The sequence below is a fragment of the Electrona antarctica genome, assembly GCF_951216825.1.
Source record: "Electrona antarctica genome assembly, chromosome: 4".
NCBI lineage: Eukaryota > Metazoa > Chordata > Actinopteri > Myctophiformes > Myctophidae > Electrona > Electrona antarctica.
Window position 1 is genome coordinate 35,026,653 of NC_136809.1, and position 20,040 is coordinate 35,046,692.

General features: G+C 44.6%; 1 protein-coding gene across 1 annotated transcript in view; it reads left to right on the forward strand.

Annotated features, from left to right (window-relative positions):
* The window catches only part of gpr179 (G protein-coupled receptor 179), a gene marked incomplete at both ends in the record, with an annotated part of 26,309 nt that extends 9,678 nt beyond the window's left edge, over positions 1-16,631 (forward strand). The window contains 9 exons of the mRNA XM_079498392.1: positions 1,768-1,991; positions 8,078-8,146; positions 9,630-9,739; positions 10,955-11,193; positions 13,655-13,793; positions 15,180-15,282; positions 15,525-15,665; positions 16,027-16,171; positions 16,567-16,631. Of these exons, the coding sequence (XP_079354518.1) occupies positions 1,768-1,991; positions 8,078-8,146; positions 9,630-9,739; positions 10,955-11,193; positions 13,655-13,793; positions 15,180-15,282; positions 15,525-15,665; positions 16,027-16,171; positions 16,567-16,631 (1,235 nt within the window). The remainder of the gene's footprint in view (positions 1-1,767; positions 1,992-8,077; positions 8,147-9,629; positions 9,740-10,954; positions 11,194-13,654; positions 13,794-15,179; positions 15,283-15,524; positions 15,666-16,026; positions 16,172-16,566) is intronic.
* Between the last annotated feature and the right edge of the window lie 3,409 nt (positions 16,632-20,040).

The following is a 20,040-nucleotide window of genomic DNA, read 5'->3' on the forward strand; positions in this document are numbered from 1 at the left end:
GCTCACTCCTCATGCATTGCAAATGGTGCATTTTAGGAAGCATGAGCTCAGTTCGGCGCTCTCCCCAGGTTGGTTGAGGGAGAGTAGTCCATCTTCAATCGCTTATCTGGAATCGGGTCATGGGGGCAACAGTTCCAGCAGAGAGCTCTTCCCTCTCCACAGCAACATTAGCAACTTTCTCCTGGGGGATCCCGAGGCGTTCCAAGGCCAGTGTGGCGATGTATTCCTCCCATCTGGTCGTTGGTCTGCCCAGGAGTCTCCTACTAGTGGGACGTGCAATAAGGACCTCCCTAGGGAGACACTTGGGAGGCATCCTTAATAGATGCCTGCACCTAAGCTGGTCGTGGGATAAAACAATATATACAAACCACCCCACAGCACAGAGGAGCAATCGCGTTCTATAACAGAGAGACCAGAATTCAGCCTTGGTTGTTCTTATCTGGATAATCTGGTCATCTTTTATTGTTGCTTTAAGGCCCAATCAGGAGGTAACAAATACATATAAGTAGTAGCTCACCACTGTGGATACTTGGTTTGATTCCTCCACAATTTGCTGTGTTTGTGCAACTGGGAAGTTGGCAAAGGTTTGTGTTCTTTGTCGTTGCAGTATAATGACTAGGGCTGTGATTCTTTGGGTGTCCCACGATTCGATTCGATTTCGATTATTGGGGTCACGATTTGATTCAAAATCGAATTTGAATCGAATTCAAAAGCATTTTTTTTTCCCAGATTCAAAACGATTCTCTATTCAAAATGATTCTCGATTCAATACATAGGATTTCATCACAATCTACTCCAGTCTTGAACTGAAGTGACTACAGTAACTTGAAAATGACTGAAGATATGATGTTTACTGTGATTAGCGTAAGCTTACATTTCATATCACAAACACCATGTAGTGAAAACTCCTGTAACTGTAACTGTAACTGTAACAAAAAAACAAAAAAAAGATTTTTGGAAATTATGAATCGATTTTGAATCGTTCATAACAGGAATCGCGTTGAGCTATGAGCTTGTAGATCTGCTATAGGCATATTGTTATATACACCCACAGACCCACAGACTATTAGGGTTGGCAGTGATTTGTATAGTTTAATGTTCAAAGGGAATTGGAATAACGAAAACAATAGCCGTGTTGACTGCTCACGATAGAAGATTATCATTAGATTAAACTTTATTCAACAGCTAAATATTTTTTATCCCCACTAATGGTGGGGCGGGATATAAGGATGGCAACTGTCCGTCTGTCCATCCATCAAACACTTCCAAAGCAAGCCACAGTGTCTTGAAACCTATACTCACTATACTGTCTATACACTATACTATTTTATGTTTAATTTCACAGCGGATGAAACCTACTGATTTTGGTGACCCTGTGGTATTTCCTCTAATGCCTCCATTAGGTCCACACAATATATCTAAAAGGCAATTTGAATGTATGTTCCCTGTATGCCTGTATGTGTATATGCACAGCCTTCATGGCATTTAGACTTGTGTGTTATAGTTAGTACTTTTAATTGGTAATGTTTGCAGACATTTAAAAATGTAAAGTTTAAAAGCAAAACACACTATCATCTTTCATTATGCCTGTTAAAAATAAATATACAGCAGGTCCTTAAAATGTCCATTATCGTGTCAATCTACATTCTCTTGTGCACATTTAAGGATTTTACAGTCCTCCCACATAACCATTAATGACACCTACAGCATATAGTTACACTAGTACATGAACATCAACAATGCATTTCCATGTATTATATGTGTCAGGTTTTAGGAACGGTGCCAATGGTACGGGTGGCAGCAACATCTGTTACCCACTCATGCCTGTCTGCCTCCCCTGCTGGCCCGGATGTAAGAGCTGCGAGGACGGGTCGCCGTGCATGGCACAACAGAACAGGTTCCTCAGGGTCTGGATGATGGTCATCCAGTGCTTCGTCATGATCCTGGTATTCCTCAGCATGCTGGCGGCCTATCAACATCGGCAAAGTAAGGTGAGTGAGGTGTATTTGGCTATTCATCTATTATACAATTGAAAACATGTACGCAACCCAATACCCAAAGTCACCAGCTACTACGCCACTGACACGCTGGGTGCCGAAGCCGAAGCAGGAGCAACACACACTGCAACAACACACTAACACGTCACAGACTTACCCTCCGCGTCGATCCACGGCTATCTCCTCATGTCGCGCCGCACGCCCACACTCAACACCACCCGCGTAAAAATTGTCATTGCACTACCACTAAAGCCGGCTCCCGTCCAGACTCACAAACAATATCAATATCAATAATAAACACAAACACGCCACAAGCACCGACACCCCCGCCTAATTTGTTGCCACGTCTATGAAAACAAGCCCAGAAATAATGCCATTCAACACGCTACTTACACACACTACCACTCGCTTACAATACGCGGACCTGGCAACACTACATCCCCTCTCCCATTTGCTCAAAGCCAACCACGTCACCCACAAGAGTTTTTCTGTTACGTCCGATTGCAACACCGGAAGTTACATGCTACACACACACACACATTAGAAGAACAACACGAACACAACACTACTCACACACACACGGGCCACTGTTGCCAGGTCTATGAAAACAGGCCCAGAAACAAGCAAACAGACCCAGAAACAAAGCCTTTCACCACGCTACTTACACACACTACAACTCGCTTACAATTCACGACCCTGGCAACATTGTTCCCCGTCTTCCACAACACACACAGTCCCACACACACACACACACACATTCGGACTTGGATGGACAGCGGCGCGATTACATACATACACCGTTTAATTCATGCAAACACGACAATTGCACCACCAGTTTCATTAATGTAAACACGACAATTGCGCGACCCGTTTAATTAATGGAAACATGACAACTGCGACGCACCGAGGCGCATGGATTCTCTCTGTGTGTGTGACTGTGTGTGTGTGCGTGCGTGCGGGGTGCCTCTGCATTGGAGTGTTTATGTCAGTCAGCGATGCGATCCGTTGTTATTCAGCCAGGAAAACAATCTAAACATTATATACTAACGTCAGCATCGGGCAGATTAACACACACAAGCGTTATTAGTTGAGTTTTCTTATTGAAGTGCCTATGAATTGTAACCGTGTGTTTATGTCAGTCAGCGATGCGATCCGTACCAGCACCATACGCACGGACTGGAGAGAGGCGAAGTGTTTCTCTCCCTTCGCCTCATGTCGCCCTCATTGTAACTACAAATATTGTTCCCGAACAAACAATGTGGGGTCACTGCAATCCGCAATCCAAAAGATTGGAGCCCTACTATAATGCAGTCAAGGTCCCCCAAAAAATATACTACAGTATGTTCTGCTCCATTCTCAACATCTTTTGCTCTCCAAAAACAGTAATTTATTGTAAGTAAACAAAAACAGTAAAAAGCTGTTTCATGTCTGCTTATTTTCATTTACATTAACTTTCTTTGATGTGAAAATACAACAAATAATAATAATACCCATCCGTTACTACATGTCAACACACACGCACACACACACACATTGAACAGCCTGCCGGAAAACAAAAGTAGAAGAAGAACAACAACAACACACCGCACACTGATTCTAACTTGGATGGAGAGCGCCGCGATTACATACACAGTTAAAATCATGCAAACACGAACATTGCGCGAACGACTGCGTCGACACCTGCCGTGGAACAAACGGGACGAACCAAGGCGCATATATGGATAAGATAAGAACAACAACACCAACACTACACGCACACGAGCGCACGCGCTACAACACAAAACAGCTGCATACAACGCGTGTCACTGTGGACTTCTGTATCGCAACGCGGGGCAACGCAACTCTGGGATGAGCGGGCCGAAGGCCCGCGAAATTCTAGTATATTATATGAGAGAGAGAGAGAGAGAGAGAGAGAGAGAGAGAGAGAGAGAGAGAGAGAGAGAGATCAACAAGCCATGCAGCAACCAACAGTAGTTTCAATATTTTCAATAAAAAGTAATAGTCATGTATAATACTGCCAAAATGTAGTGAGACTGTACACATTCTCATATTGTTGTCCCCAGTGGTGTGCACAGACATTTTGAGGGGCAGGTGCGGCACGTGGAACCGCCGGCTGCTAGTGTGTGAGATTTATAGATTTTGGGGCATAACTAATATTAGACGCTTTTAATCCAGAATTGGCCGATGTCACCATGGGCCACATACTGTACACCAAATGGACATACTGTCACGAACTGTACTGTCAATCTGTCATGAACTATAATCTGTGTACTGTGTACTTTTATTATGTAGTGATGCCCGCAGCCCTAGTGGTTCCTGTTCTGCCTAGTGGTGTTTTCCTGTCACCCTAGTGGTGTCACCCGTCTCACCTCCCTGTGATTACTAGTTTTCTCCACCTGTGTCCTGTTAGTCTCCCAGCCAATCCCAGTGTTGATTGTTTGGGGTGCAGTACTTCGTTTACTAGTCTAGACTAGTCATTGGTTAGACATGGGTTAAGGTTAGGTTTAGGTGTGCTGCCCTGTGGGAGGTTAGGGTTTGAGATAGATTGTAGTTGTAGGACTAATGACTGGTCTAACCAATGAGTAGTCTAAACCAAATACTGTCTAAGCGGCGGCGACCAGACCTCTTACGAGGCTTCGGAGGGACACTGGGAGAACAATTGCAACACGACCCAAAGCAATGTTTTGAGCACCAGCCCCACGAGGACCTCCAAGAGCCAAGCTGGTGCCTAGATATGGGTCGTCTTCAGAATATGGGTCCGAATAGACAGGGATCTTGACCCTGCTCTGGAAATAGCTGAGCAGGTCCATCATGGGCTGGGTCTTCTCAGGGGCAGGATGGGAGCATACTGGTTGCAAGGGGTGCAGTACACCCCAGATGCTGCAGCTCAGCACCACAGAGCCTCCGCCGCCGCAGCTCAGCACTACTGAGACTGTGCTTCCGTCCAACGCTACAGAGGCTCCTCTGCTGCTACCTGCGCCCTCCTCAGCCGACAGCTTGCCTGAGGCCCGGTTAGCTTTCTTTGCTGACACCCTTCCAGAACATTCTGAATTGCCACCTATCACATGCCAGATATCTGTCTCCGTCCATGACCATCGGTCTGAACCAAGCCCCCCTCCTCCTCCTGTTTCCCAGCAGACTGTTTTTTCCATCCGCCAGGCCCTTTGTTCCCCAGGTCTCTGGCCCTCATTTTCCACAGACTGTTGCCTCTCCACAGCCCCCTCTGCACGGCTCTGGAACTCCTTGTCCCTCGGTTGGTCCACCAACCATCCCGTTGACTACTCTCCCAGTCTGTCTGTCCACCAGTCTCCTGGTTTGTGTGTCTGCGTGTCTGTCTGCCAGTATGCTTGTGCGTTTGTCTGCTCCCCAGTGTTTTAGTCCCCCTAATCTGTTTACCCACCTGTCAGACTGCATGTTTGTCTGCCTGTCTGTCCGTTTGTCAGTTTATTTGCCTGTCTCTTGGTTTGTCTCAGTTTGTGCCTGTCTGTTTGTCTGTGTGCTTGTCTGCGTGTTCCCACCTGCCTTTCTTTCTGTGTGACTCCTTGTTTTGCCCTGCCAAAAGCCAGTCCAGTGTTTTGTTACTACTTGTTTAGAGCTTGTAGATCTGTTTATTTATCTCTTTTTGTCCAGCCAGTCCTATGTTAGTTTTGTGCCCCTGTTTCCCTCCTTTCCAACCCCCTTCCACCCACCCTGCTTGGTGTTCCGACAACTTTTTTGGGGATGTTTGGAACCCATCCCTTGGGGGGAGGTACTGTCACAAACTGCACTGTCAATCTGTCATGAACTATAATCTGTGTACTTTTATTATGTAGTGATGCCCTAGTGTTTCCTGTTCTGCCTAGTGGTGTTTGCCTGTCTTGTCTCACCTCCCTGTGATTACTAGTTTTCTCCACCTGTGTCCTGTCTCCCAGCCAATCCCAGTCTTGATTGTTTGTTCTGTTCACCTGTGTATTGTGATCCCTGTGTCTAAACCAAGGGGCCAGTGAGGCTATTCAACGTTGAAGCTCTGGGCCCTAGTGGTAGGAGGAGGGACTACAGGCGGACCCGTGGATTCATGTCCGGGAAACCCCGTGCAGCTGGGCTTTAACATTGAGCGCTCGGTTGCACTTCCGCATTTGACCACCAAAATTTGGTGGTGAAATGCGGAAGTAGACGTTCTGAGACGGTACTTCCGGCAGTCTTCCGGGTGCTTCAAAACGCCACTGAGCAACTTCCACTGACATGAATAGCTGGGGGGGCGGAGCTTCGCGCCAGTTCAGTCTCTATCCTTTTATATACTCTATGGTCTAAACCCTCAGTTCCTTTATGTTCCCTGGCCCTGCTTGAGTATAGATAGTTGTTATGGAACTAGTAGTGGAAGTAGTGTTCCCAGTCCTGTGTGTATTCTATGTTATCCTGAGTTTTGGGTGAATAAATACCTCTGCATTTGACCTCCTGCCTTTGACCAGTCTGTTCTGCATTTTGGGTCCTACTTCTGAGTCCCACCGTGACACATTTCTCATAATGCAGCAGACTATTTGATTCTATATGCCAAACCAATGCATCATCAGAAATCTTATCTGTTCAGTCATTTTAGTGTGATGGTCACTCCTCACTGAAATTATACTTTGTTTTACACTCAAACAGTTTTCAGCTACAATCAATAACATAGTTATTTCAAATTTTTAGAGCGATCATCTTGGTTTAGAAATGCATTGCAGAACATTCAAAAGTCCTTGCAACTTGCGTGCTTTAAATGCTGCAAGTTGTAAAAATCATTATTCATTCATCCTTATTGTAATGGCCAATGGAAATCCTATGCATAGGCAAATTGATGTGGATCCTAGTGATCACTCTGTTTCTTTTCGGAGCTCCTCAGTTAGGATTCTCTCCAGGGATTTAACCACGTTGGAGGTTAATGCTACTGGCCTATAGTCATTATTCTCTTGAGGACAGGGCTTTTTGGGGACTGGAACTATAATCGATTATTTCCCCAGAATTCTGTCACTGTATGGGTGTTGATCGATACCTGAAAAAGACAATGCCATGCAGGAGTTCAGGGACGTAGCTGACCTACTGGTTGCCCTACTCGTATATTTGTGCTGCCCCCCTCCCGACGAGAGCGCTGCTATTCCTCATCCAGATCGGCTATTTTCGCTGTTTGTGAGGATGCACACACGGCCGCTCGTTGAAATTTGTTATTTTGAGGGTCGGCTTGGCACATTTTGTTGCCCCCCTTGGCGTGTTGCCCTACTCGCAGTGCGTATTGCACGTATAGGTAGCGACGGCACTGCAGGAGTTAGTTCCTCCACACATGTTTTCAGGATGAAGGCACACATTCCATCCGGTCCTGTTGCTTTGTTAGTCTGCATAGCTTTAAACACCTTAGTAACCGAACCTGAATCTATTATTATTCTATCATCATTATTACATGGTAGAGCATTTATTACATCACAGCATTCTTTGACAGTATCAGTCTCTGTGTACTGTAGTATGTTTTTATTTTTATTACATTTTTATTGTATTGTTTGATGTACTGATGTCTGTCTATGCCGCTGCAACCCAATTTGCCCTTCGAGGACACTAAATAAACTTGAACCTTTAACCTTGAATGCTAGACTATGGTGCAATACTTAGATTATACCAACCACTGTGAAATTGCTCAAATATAGCACTGTCTGTGATCTCTCTTAAATTGCCATCATATAATTCAGTAGTATTGCCGAGGCAACGGCTGTGTAATCCAGTGAATAACAACCTTTTGATTTCCAAACCCACTAGTTTGATCATAATTAGGCCATGGATCTCCATTTGATAAAATGTTTAAATCTCTGGAACAGGGACATGGGGGTCCCGGGACCCACGTTGAGAACTAGTGGTGCGAAAGCAATTACGGTATGCTGATAATGAATAAGTAACATAAGTCACATAATTGCAATGATGATTCTAACGTCAATATCCATTCTCTCTCCTCTCTGTTGTCTGTTCCACTCACTCACTCACTCCCTCTGTCTGTCTAACTGGGTTTTATTCCACAATCTCTAACCTCAATTACCCCCCAACCCCCCTTCCAACCAACTACTCCACCTTGTTTTCCAAAGAGGATACGGGCTTCAGGTCTGCTGCTGTTGGAGACGATCCTTTTTGGCTCTCTGCTGCTCTACTTCCCGGTGAGTAAGTGAGTAATGCTTTATTTATACTCCGAAAATAGCAGATCTACAAGCTCCCTGTTGGGCACGTAGACTATTTTCGGTGCAAGGAAACTGTCGTACAATAAAGTATAAATCAGGCTTAAGTGAGTGAGTGAGGGTATGAGATTAGAGCTCTTTTCAGATCACTGCACAGTGCCAGGGATTATTATATCATAATGGATGGTTTAGAGAGAACTGGGAGTGGTTGGGGAGGGTTTGTGTGGTGGTGTGTAAAGCCAAATCTATGCTCTGTCGCAGGACGGTGTTGCGCACCGAAAAGTAGTCAACCTACAAGCTCATGGTGGGAGCTTGTAGGTCGGCTATTTTCGACGCGCGACACCATCATGCGCCAAAGTACGAATGAGCTTAAAGAAGGTATTTATGTGGTGATGGGGGTGGTGCCTGCTGCCGGGTAGGACAAGCCATTCCTTTCATAACATGTCATTGGTTAAATGTGAGAATCAATCCGCAGATTCATTATACCAATCGCAGAACCGCTTGCGAAAGTCGGCCATCAATTTTCATCCATCTATCTAAAAGCATTGATTGAGGTTGCCCAGGTCTGCTGATACTGGTGCTTATGGTGTGCAGGGGCCTTGGAGGTCATCAATCATATTGATCTAATGGAGCACGGCATTCCGTTCGATGGATTTGATGCATTTACATGTTAACGCTCTCGCTCTGTTCGCCTCCCTCTTCTAGCCACGCATCTTATTATCAATTCTAAACACTGGGATGATTTATTGCAGCCAGGCATGGGCATGAGCCTGGTGCCTCATCACTGCTCTCTTCTTCCCAGCTGGCTAGTAGGCCTAGCTAACTAATTTTAACCACATTAACCCTATTTTTGGGCATGTCATTGTAGGCAAAACTATTAAAAAAAAGTCAAATAATTGCAAAACTTGCAGAAGCGATCTACAAACTCACAATGTGTTGCATTATGACGATGTGGGGTTCTAGATCTCATCTCATTTCACTGGGGTTACTATACTGACCTTTCTAGTTTTCAGGTCCCTTGATCTACACACAATCACGTGGACATCTCCTTTTGGATAGATACTGTCATTAAAAAATTACACTGTATATCTATATATCCTTTTTCATTTGAACATTATAAAGTGGTTCCTCAATAGATGAATCAATTAATTCAACAAACCCAGCAACATGTGGCAGTGTATTGTAATCTATGCTCTTTGCTGCTTGCTACGCTGCATGCCCACAGCAATGTAATTAGTCTAACCCTGAACTTATTTCTAACCTTATCCTTAGTAAAACAAATACAAGGATACAAGAACCGCCACATATTTTTGTGTTTGTTTTGTAGACAATCATTTGAAAACAGATAAGAAGATTCTCATAAAACATGGAGGGACTGATCTGTAGGCTGTCCTGTTCATTGCAAGGGTACATAAATGTATTGATTATTTCCTTGTTTGACTCATGTCTCTCTTTCCCTTCCAAGGTGTTCATTTTATACTTCAAACCCAGTACTTTCCGGTGTATCCTCCTTCGCTGGATGCGAATGTTGGGCTTCTCCATTGTCTATGGAACAGTGACGCTGAAATTGTACCGGTCAGTTAATTAAGTTTGTCATATTAATGTCATATTAATATTTATTTATACTAATATTTACTTTTAATATTCATCCAATTATTATTTATTTTTTTCCCTCTGTCAATTTTTATCAAACCTTGCTGCTAAAAGCTGATTGTATATATTATATTGATATTCGTCAAAACTAAAAACCACCTGGGAACAAACAGGGACATTGCAGTTACATGGTCGGTGCTGTTCATCATTGATGATATTTCTTCCCTTTGTACTGCTGTAACCGATAGACAGTAGGCCTACTTTTGTTACTCTGTTCCTGTAACTCTGAGGCCTCTTTTAGACGGCGTCCGTCTCCAGATAAAACGGCAAAATCCCGTTGCGTTCTCATTTTTTATTGACCCTTTACACAAGAACGCACACTTTATGAAAACGCTATAATGTCGCTAGGTGGCGGTAACGGGCTGCCAGATAGACCAGTCACCCACGTACAAGAAGAAGAACCAGGTTGCCCTCCCCTTCACGCAACCCTATCAGGGTTTTGAATGACGCTTCCACACCACAACGGGGTTGTGGCCTGCTTTCTATAACGCATCGAGTGACACACAGGCTGTCAGGCAGCCCAGAGCATGCAGGCAGAGCGCGCTACGGGATGGTTATATATTTTATAGTACATTAGGCTACATACGCTGCTGCCACCTATCACAAGGCATTTCATTTACATCATGGTTTTACATTCACCATCGCTGATGAGCGGCGCTTAGGAGGGAGGCTTGTTCATTGTAGGAACTCCATAATAAACATATGCGTTGTGAGCCAACGTGAGCCGTGATGTCATACGTTTTGCGGATTCGCCGTTTTGCCTGTTTACATGGAGACGGGAGGAAACGGCGTTCTCAAAGATTTCCACTCTGGGAGGTGGTTTCACTTTGTTGCGTTTTCACCTCCTGAAAACGCCGTTCTCGTTTAAAGGGACCCCAGCAAACGATACTTTATTTTGCCGTTTCCTATGAACACCGTTCTCTTGTAAAGACCACCTAAATGCTGTGCTGCCTCTTGGTGACTGATTTCCCCCTGCGAGATCAATAGTCTGTCTGTCTGTCTGTCTGTCTGTCTGTCTGTCTGTCTGTCTGTCTGTCTGTCTGTCTGTCTGTCTGTCTGTCTGTCTGTCTGTCTGTCTGTCTGTCTGTCTGTGCCTGCATGTTGATCAAAAGCTGATAGATTTGCGTGTCTCCTCAGGGTGCTGAGGGTGTTCCTCTCGCGCACAGCTCAAAGGGCGCCGTACCTGTCCAGCATACATCTGCTCAGGATGCTGGGAGTGATGCTGGTGACGGTCATCTGGTTCCTGTGTGCGTGGACAGTGTGTGTTATGCAGAACCGGGAGCGAAACATCCCAGTGTTTGTGACCACCACCACGTCGGACGGCCTGGGTTTCCTCTCCTGTTACGTGGACCGTTGGGACGACATGATGGCCGTGGGTGAGTGGCTACATGAATTAACTCTTAGGAAACTAAGCTGAGACTTTGTGTTGTGATGAATTTAGACCATTGCAACTGGAAAATGGAAATGAAGAGTTTACATGCATGCTTGCACATAGTACATGCATAATCCTTAATGATTATATCTGGTTTCAGTATTTTTTTATGATGTATTTTCTTTATTATTAAGGTTATTGTAGCGGTCAGTTTGTATTGGGGTGGGGAGGGGGGCTGGCTGGGGGTCGCGAGAATTTACCGGGGGTCCCCCAGCCCAAAACGTTGAGAACCCCTGCCTTAGTACTACTACACCAAACATCTTTTTTCTCGCAGCGAGACGTGGTGAGCTTAGTAGTTCTGCTATTTTTAGCTAATGTTCCCCTCAGAAAAGTGGTTAATAGTAAAGATTTGGTGTCCCCCCCAAAGTAACTCTGAGGACCCCCTAGTAGGGGTCCAGGACCACCTGTTGAAGACCCTTGATTTAGATTATCAACATGTGTAAGACCTACTGTAATGGGTGACACAGACAGTGGGTTAGCACTGTTGCATCACAGCCCTGGTTTAACCCATTTAGACCAGCTGCCAAGACCACATTACTTGCCCCTTAACCCGGTCGATGCCAAATTTTGCACACACACTCCCTGGATGCCAACGAATTACCAGCACCGTGTGCATATCGACCACTGCCTGTCCTGTGGGTGGAAGGAGTTCTAGAGGTGATACCTCCAGTTCCCCAAGAACTGTGACTATGATTACTGTTTAGCCTTGATGGCATGTTGTGTCTCGGGCTTCTATCTGTAGAATCAATTCTGATTGCATGTTGCAACAATTACTTCTAGAGTAATGGTTTCCCATCAATTGAAGTGATACTTTTTCTCTGTAGGTACCTCCTTTCCACACTTGGATTCTGTCCAAAAATCCCGCAAATCGTTACACATCATGTGTTCAAGACGGATCTGTCCGATATTTCATATTCCATCCTAATTGGCTAATATTGGCTTTCAAAGTTTGCAGGATTGGCCCGTTTTGAACAAAAAGCCTCAACTCATTAACGCAGTGTGCAATTTACGTGAAATCTTTCACAGACTTTCCTACTAAACTGAGGAATATATCCCACCCTTTTCACATTGACCTGTTATAGCGCCACAAACAGGTAGATTTTTGCAAAACACATTTTTGGAACAAAATGCCTCAAATCATCCAATTGCTATCCAAGGCGTAAGAAGAAATGGCACCCTTTTCACATTGTCCTATTATTATGCCACCAGGAGGCCACAACCTGACCTGGCCTGGTGGCACTTTATCTAGTTTATCTCTGAAGCCGGCTTCTCCTTGTGTAGTCTTTTTCTGTACTTTTCCTGTACTTTTTCCTGTGAATTTTCTCAGAAAGACCTCAGGGTTTATGGCAAGGGTAGGCAACAGGTGGCCGGCAGGCCAAAACGGACCCCTCCAGAAATAATAGCTGGCCCATGAGATAATTTGGAGAATATGATTACCGGTAGTTATTTATTTTTTTGTTTTTTTTAATTTTTTATCCAAATAGAGAAACTATCCCCACCTAAATAAGTTTTATTATAGCCTACTTATTATAATATACTGATACTCCATATAAAGTCATGGAGAGATTGGCCCGAGGAGAAATGTAGTTGCCTACCCTTGGTTTAGGGTGTCTTATAAAACTGCTAGCTATAGCCTATGTTTTAAAAGGCCTTTTCAAAATCGTCCTCAGGTCTAAAATCTGACAGTTTTTGTGTGGAGTTTGTCCAGTGTTCACTTGGACTTCCTCTGGGATAACCGATTTCCTCCCACGATTTTGGGGGGTCCCCAGATGACAGTGAAGTGACAATTTTTAATACAGTATACTTTTTGAAAATAGACAATCTACAACATCTCGTAACGTGAGTCGTTGTTGAGCGTGTTTTTTTGTGTGATTTTCACAATATATATCTAACAGAGTCAAACTGAATGTATAATGCTGAGGCATTACATTCACTCGTACAATTCCAAGTGCTTGTTACAAATAACATTTAACTAGTTGTGTTTTTTTTTGTTTTTTTTACTGTGACTGTCAATTAGTGTCAAACCCTTTTTTTAATTTTATTTTTCTTCGTTGTTTGTTCTGTATTGTTGTTACTGGTATTGTGGGTGTTTGTGTCTGAAAAAGAAATCCAATAAAATACTAATCACAAAAAAAACAAATAACATTTAACTCATCATTCAGGAGGTAATTTAGAATACTGTAAAGTGTCAAGTAGAGAAATGAACTCTAATGCTGAACCTAAAAAAATGGAACCATGCTCATGCAGGCACTGAAAAATAATGTACAGGTATTGTGCAATGCCCACTTAACATGCTATCATATTTTCTCCCATGATTTTATGTATTTTCTTGTACTCTGAGTCCTCGCGATCTTTTCCATACCATTGATGAGATGAATGGTGTGTGTGTCCTTTTTATGCCACAGCTGAGTTATTGTTGCTGTGCTGGGGCAGCTCCCTGTGCAATGCTGTCAAGCCAGTCCCTTCAGCCTTCCACGAGCCTCGGTACATGAGCTATGCCGTCCACAATGAGCTGCTGCTCTCCTCCATGTTTCACCTTCTCCGGTAAGCAGCCGGCCAGCACTACCTTTATCTCTGTTCTTTTTTTTTTTAATTATGTTTTTATTTTGGTCATCGTGTACAAGCATAATGAACAACTACATCATGAGATCAAGGCATTACAATCATATATATATATATAAAGATATATTTCCCATGTTCTCAATGGTGACCAAAGTTACAACATTTTATTTTTCTTTGGAGCAAAGAAAAAACAAAAAAGACGAACATTTGGGCAGCTCTGAAGGGAAAAGGGGGAAAGAAGACGCTTTCACAAACCTACATTACACTTATTTGTAAACAAGTACAGGGTCATACATTCAGCAAGTACCTTTATCTCTGTTCTGATTGATTGATTGCACAGTGCACACCAGACCAGGATGGTCATGTGCATATGGGACTGACGACTTCAACGGCGCCTGCTGTACAGAAGTTTGTATATCTAGTGCCCAGAACCACCGACCCCAAACGAAATGCCCATATGTGGGCATAAAAGGACTGACAGATACATAGATCTCCATATGGGCATAAATTGAGAGACAGACAGACAGACAGACAGACAGACAGACAGACAGACAGACAGACAGACAGACAGACAGACAGACAGACAGACAGACAGACAGACAGACAGACAGGTACAATGGGTACTCTGACAAAGCCCCCAACACTATGGCTCAGACTTATTGGTTGGATGGGCAGATATGTCAATGGCAAATATGAGACGTGTGGGGACAAGATTTAAGTCATATTTGGTGGACATTTGACCCAATTTCTCATTTCATTGTAAATGGCAAATAATTGAGACATGTGGGGACAAAAGCTGTATGGAGGGGGTAGTGCCCCTCAAAAATCACACTTGTGTGTGAAGTGAGTGATGCCCACTGTATTTATATCGGCCACATGATGTCTTATGTCAGGGCCCTAAACAAAAGTCCATAGACTTGGCTGACAAACAATTTACGTCATACGGTGCTCTAAACAAACATTACAGTCCATAGACCTGGCTGACTCTAAAGTGCTCTATCAAACATTGTAATATCCTCAAAGTCCATAGACTTGCCTGGCAAATGATTTATGTCATACTGTAAGTGCCCTAAACAAACATTAAAGATCCCATAGACTTGGCTGCCATATGACGTAATCTTCTAGCTCCCCTCAAAGAAGTGTGAAGTGTGAAGTGAGGGGCGCCTTTGGGGGGCACCCACAACGTTATAGTAAAGAAGTCCATAGATTAGGCTGCCAAATGACGTCACGGGGAGGGGGGAACACACACAAAGCCGGGGGAACACACAACGCCAGGTGTTGGAGGGGGTAGTGCCCCTCAAAAACGACCTTATGCTTTGGAACATTGCTGGCAGTAAGGTAAAGTAAAGTTTGTTCTGTCTCTTTCAGGTTTTTCTTACCTTCTCTTCACCCTGACTGGACGCTGTTGCTGTTTTTTACACACACACATGTCACCATTACTGTGACCCTTGCCCTTCTCTTCGTTCCCAAGGTATTTCGAGATTTTGAATCTATCTTCCTGACATGAAAGTGTATTGACTATGTTGTATTGAAGTATTGAGTAAGTGTAAGAGCATTGTGCACATGTCAGGTGAAATGTGTAGATACCAGAAATTATGAATAGGTAATGGCACATGTTTTTTTGAGGGGCGCCTTTAAAAAAAAATCACACTTGTGTGAAGTGAGGGGCACCCACTGATTACATAATGTTATATTTGTGTCTGTATACTGCAGTTTCTTCATGTGACCAAGCCAAAGAGAGAGGAGATAGCAGCAGAGGTGTATGAAGATGAAGTGGACCTGCGCCGCTCCGGATTCAACAACAGCTTCTGCTCTGCTTATAGTGACCCCAGTTTGGACCCAGATGATATTCGGGTAAAATCTCCAACCCTCCCCCCATGAGCTATGCCATCAATTTGCATGCAGCATAAATAACCAAAGGAAGTTCTGAAATAAAAAAGAAACACTGGTAAAACTAAATAAACATCCCACAATTTTAGCTATACATCACCAAAGCACGTACTAAATAATGACTTTATATTAACTCAAATTTTCAGCATATAAAACATGATTGAACACGCATGCATTTTCATTCATTTGTCCTTATACAAATACATATTATGACCAATTTGTTTTCTCCACCCCATATCCCTTTCTCATGTCCTATATGCTCACCTTTACTTATACCCTTTCCCCAATGCCTCCATACATTTTATCCCCTCTTCAACTTCACCAGGAAGAGCTGAGGCAACTATATTCCCAGCTCGAGGTCAACAAGACCAAGAAGATGATGTCTAACAACCCTCACCTGCTGAAGAAGCAAGCCTCTCGATGCCTGTCCATAATTAAAAGCATAGCTTCGCCCCTGAGCCGACAATGCAGTAGCAGTCGTGAAGATAAAATGAGGAGAAGTGTTCATTATACTGAATCTGCTAGGAGGGGTTCAACCATTCATACTGATTCTTCTAGGAGGGGTTCAACCCTTAGTATCAATTACAGGGATTCTAGCTTTGTTCAATATACTGATTCTTCTAGGAGGGGTTCAACCCTTAGTATCAATTACAGGGAATCTAGCTCACCGGTGCATATATCCCAAAGTGACCATGACCATGTTGTGGAGAGAAACCCTTCTTTGCGTGACTCTATGTTGAACGCAATCACCAAAAGAAATTCTCAACGATCGATGACAGACTCCTTGGACATCCCACCGGGGGTCTCCAAGTCTCTCAGTGCACAAAATCTGACCATTGATAACAATCTCTTGCATCCTGATCAGTACAAACTTCAGAAGTCCTTGAGTCTGAAATCTACCCCCTCATTGGTGGATATACCCCCCCCTAAGGTTGATATACCCCCCCCTAAGGTTGATATACCTAAGGTTGACAGAGCAGGCTCATTGGTGACAAAGGCCAGTCCAGAGGCCAACATCAAAGACCAGACGATAGGTGCCATCAAGGCATCACAGTCAATTGACAAGGGTGATGTTTGCCCTTGGGATGAGGCCGCTGTAGACTTGCAGCCAAGTGCAGCCAAACTGATATGTCCCTGGGAATATGCCCCACCGCCGCCACCACCAAAGCCTGTAGAAAGCGAACCCCTGCAGGTTCCAGTCTCCATGAGTGCACCAGTTTCTCCGATGTCAAAAATAGCAATGGCTAAGGGTCCGCGTGGTCTCTCCTTAAGAACCAGCACTCAAAAGTGGCTCTCAGTGAAAGCATTCAAGCAAGTATCTCTGGATGTAAAGGTTAAGGAGATACCTAAGGGAGGCAGTACGAAATTAAAGGATGACTCTATTTCTCAAAAGAGCCACGAGAGTGAAACGAGAGAGAGAACTGCTTCCATATCGTCGTCTAAGTCCCCCATACCTAGTCGAAATCCAAGTGTGGAAAGGAGGTTCCTACAGAGAAAAAGTATCACTTCAATTGATGGAAAACCATTGCTTCAGAAGCAACATGCAATCAGAATGTCATCTACTGATTCTACAGATAGAAGCCCAAGACACAACATGCAAAGGCAAAACAGTAATCATAGTCACAGTTCTTGGGAAACTGGAGGTTTCACCTCTAGAACTCCTTCCACCCACAGGACAGGCAGTGGTCGATATGCACACGGTGCTGTTAATTCTCAAGCAAATGTGTGTCCATGGGAAGCACCACAGAGTGAGTCCAAACCTAATATCTGCCCTTGGGAAGTAGAGGAAACGCCAGGCCAGGACAGTGGTGGTGCTGACGTGTGCCCATGGGACACACAGGATACTCCTGCAACTTCAAACATCCCAGTATCCAGAGAGCTACAACAGAGGAAGCAGTCATTATTTCATGTAGCAACACAGCTTTCAGTGAGACAAGACAATGCAAATGCTAATGTTTGCCCATGGGAGGTGGAAGGCAGTGAGGCTATATATCAAAATGTGAACCCTTTAGAGACCAATAGATCACAGATGGTTCAATCTAATGTGTCAACTCAACGCAAGTCATCAGAAAGTTGCCCATGGGAGTTCCCTGAACCGCCTAAAATCGTGACAGACGTTTGCCCATGGGAAGAGGCAGAGCCACCCATAGAATCATCTTCACATGGGTCTATTACCTTAAAGGTAGATATTTGTCCATGGAACACTCTATCCGCACCTACAGCGGATAACGACAGCCCCAGACTGAACATTTGTCCTTGGGACACTGAGCAGCCTGACAAAACTGCGGTTCCTCAGATTGTGTCAATACGACTGGAAACGACAAAAGAACAAGACAGTGGCGTCAAGGCAGACGTCTGTCCTTGGATAACCGGAGAACCAGAACCAGAGAAAGTGTCAGCCTCCAGGAGCACAGATACAATCAAAATGCAAGACGACACAGCGAAAGCAAACGTTTGTCCTTGGGAGACAGCAGAACCAGAGACTATAAAAAAGGCAGGTGTTTGTCCTTGGGAAACCGGAGAACCAGAACCAGAGAAAGTGTCAGCCTCCAGGAGCACAGATACAATCAAAATGCAAGACGACACAGCGAAAGCAAACGTTTGTCCTTGGGAGACAGCAGAACCAGAGACTATAAAAAAGGCAGGTGTTTGTCCTTGGGAAACCGGAGAACCAGAACCAGAGAAAATGTCAGCCTCCAGGAGCACAGATACAATCAAAATGCAAGACGACACAGCGAAAGCAAATGTTTGTCCTTGGGAGACAGCAGAACCAGAGACTATAAAAAAGGCAGGTGTTTGTCCTTGGGAAACTGGAGAACAAGAATCAGAGAAAATGACATCCGCCACAAGCACAGATACAATCAAAATGCAAGACGACACAGCGAAAGCAAACGTTTGTCCTTGGGAGACAGCAGAACCAGAGACTATAAAAAAGGCAGGTGTTTGTCCGTGGGAGACGGATGAGTCTAACGATGCCACAGTGCAGCACGGCACACAGGGAGAAGCTTGTCCATGGGAAACAGTGGAGACAAAAAGTCTCAAACATCAGGACGACACTAAAGAAAATGTTTGTCCGTGGGAAACAGGGGAGCCAACAACTCTCAAAATGCAAGATGGCACATCACCGGGAAATGAGGACAGCACTAAAACAAATGTTTGTCCTTGGGAGGAATCTGAGGCTGCACCAAACTCAACAGAAATCAAGATTGACCCTCCCAATAGTGAAAAAGATGCAGTCACAGGGAACTTGCAACATCATCTCTCCACTGAAGAAGTACCTGTAGAAGGCAATGCGCAGCGTGACGAAGAGTCGAATGGCAACTTGCCCCTAGGTCGACGCGATGCTTTGTGTCCATGGGGGATGGAACGGTCCCGATCTGGTTCATTCACAGACACTTCGGATGTTTTTACATGGGAGCCTGAGAACATCCCTGAAGAAGAGGAGGATGACGGCGATGCCGAGTGTGCTGCGGAGGCTTGTTTCTTCCCAGCTGACCTTTAAACTCCTTATTAGTCACAGGTTTGTTTCAACGAGCTGTCTGACCCGTTCCAATGACCCATATGAGACTCTTGTGAGAGTGTGGTATATATGGCAGCCATTTCCAACCTATGGGCTGGGGCTCTAGCCTGGCATGGTCAGACTAATTTCACTGCATAGGTCTGGAATGTCTGTGTAGAACCTGCATTTCCAAGGGGCGAATAAAAAAAATCCAGCCCCATATTTGAATACTGGGCCCTGATTGGTGCCCCACAACTTCGGGGGCAGGGAAATCCAATTACAACCGAGTGGGGCGAGACAAAATCTACTGGTGGGCCGTCAGGATATTACAAGTTGGCCACCAAATGACTGATATGGCAAAATGGAAAAATATTAAGACTTTGATGATAATGTAATGTTAGCCACTTAAACAGTTTATTCTTAGTCAAAACGGACCTGAGTTACTGTAGTTGCACCCCTGCACCTGGCAGGGATTTGTTCTTGAGAAAGACATCGGTGGACTGTGGGCATTTATGGGAAATTGCACCTGGGGCAAACTACAGAATGTACTCTATCTGTTCCCACTGTTTCACATTATTGCCATCTCACTATGAAGCCTATGGTTGAGCATTAATGCATGTGTAGCATTGCGCGGAAGCGGGGATTGAACCCGGGACTCGCCAGACCAACGCGCAACCTGTCGTGCCAATAGGGCTGAGCCCGATTGGCAGGGCTGTTGCGGGCTGGGTCTTGGCTGGGGGCTACAATCACCCCCCCAGTCTTTTGAAGCACGTCCTCACGCTTCTCACTTCACACCGTGGACCGCCGCACACGATGTCCATCACGCGAGGATAGCACGCT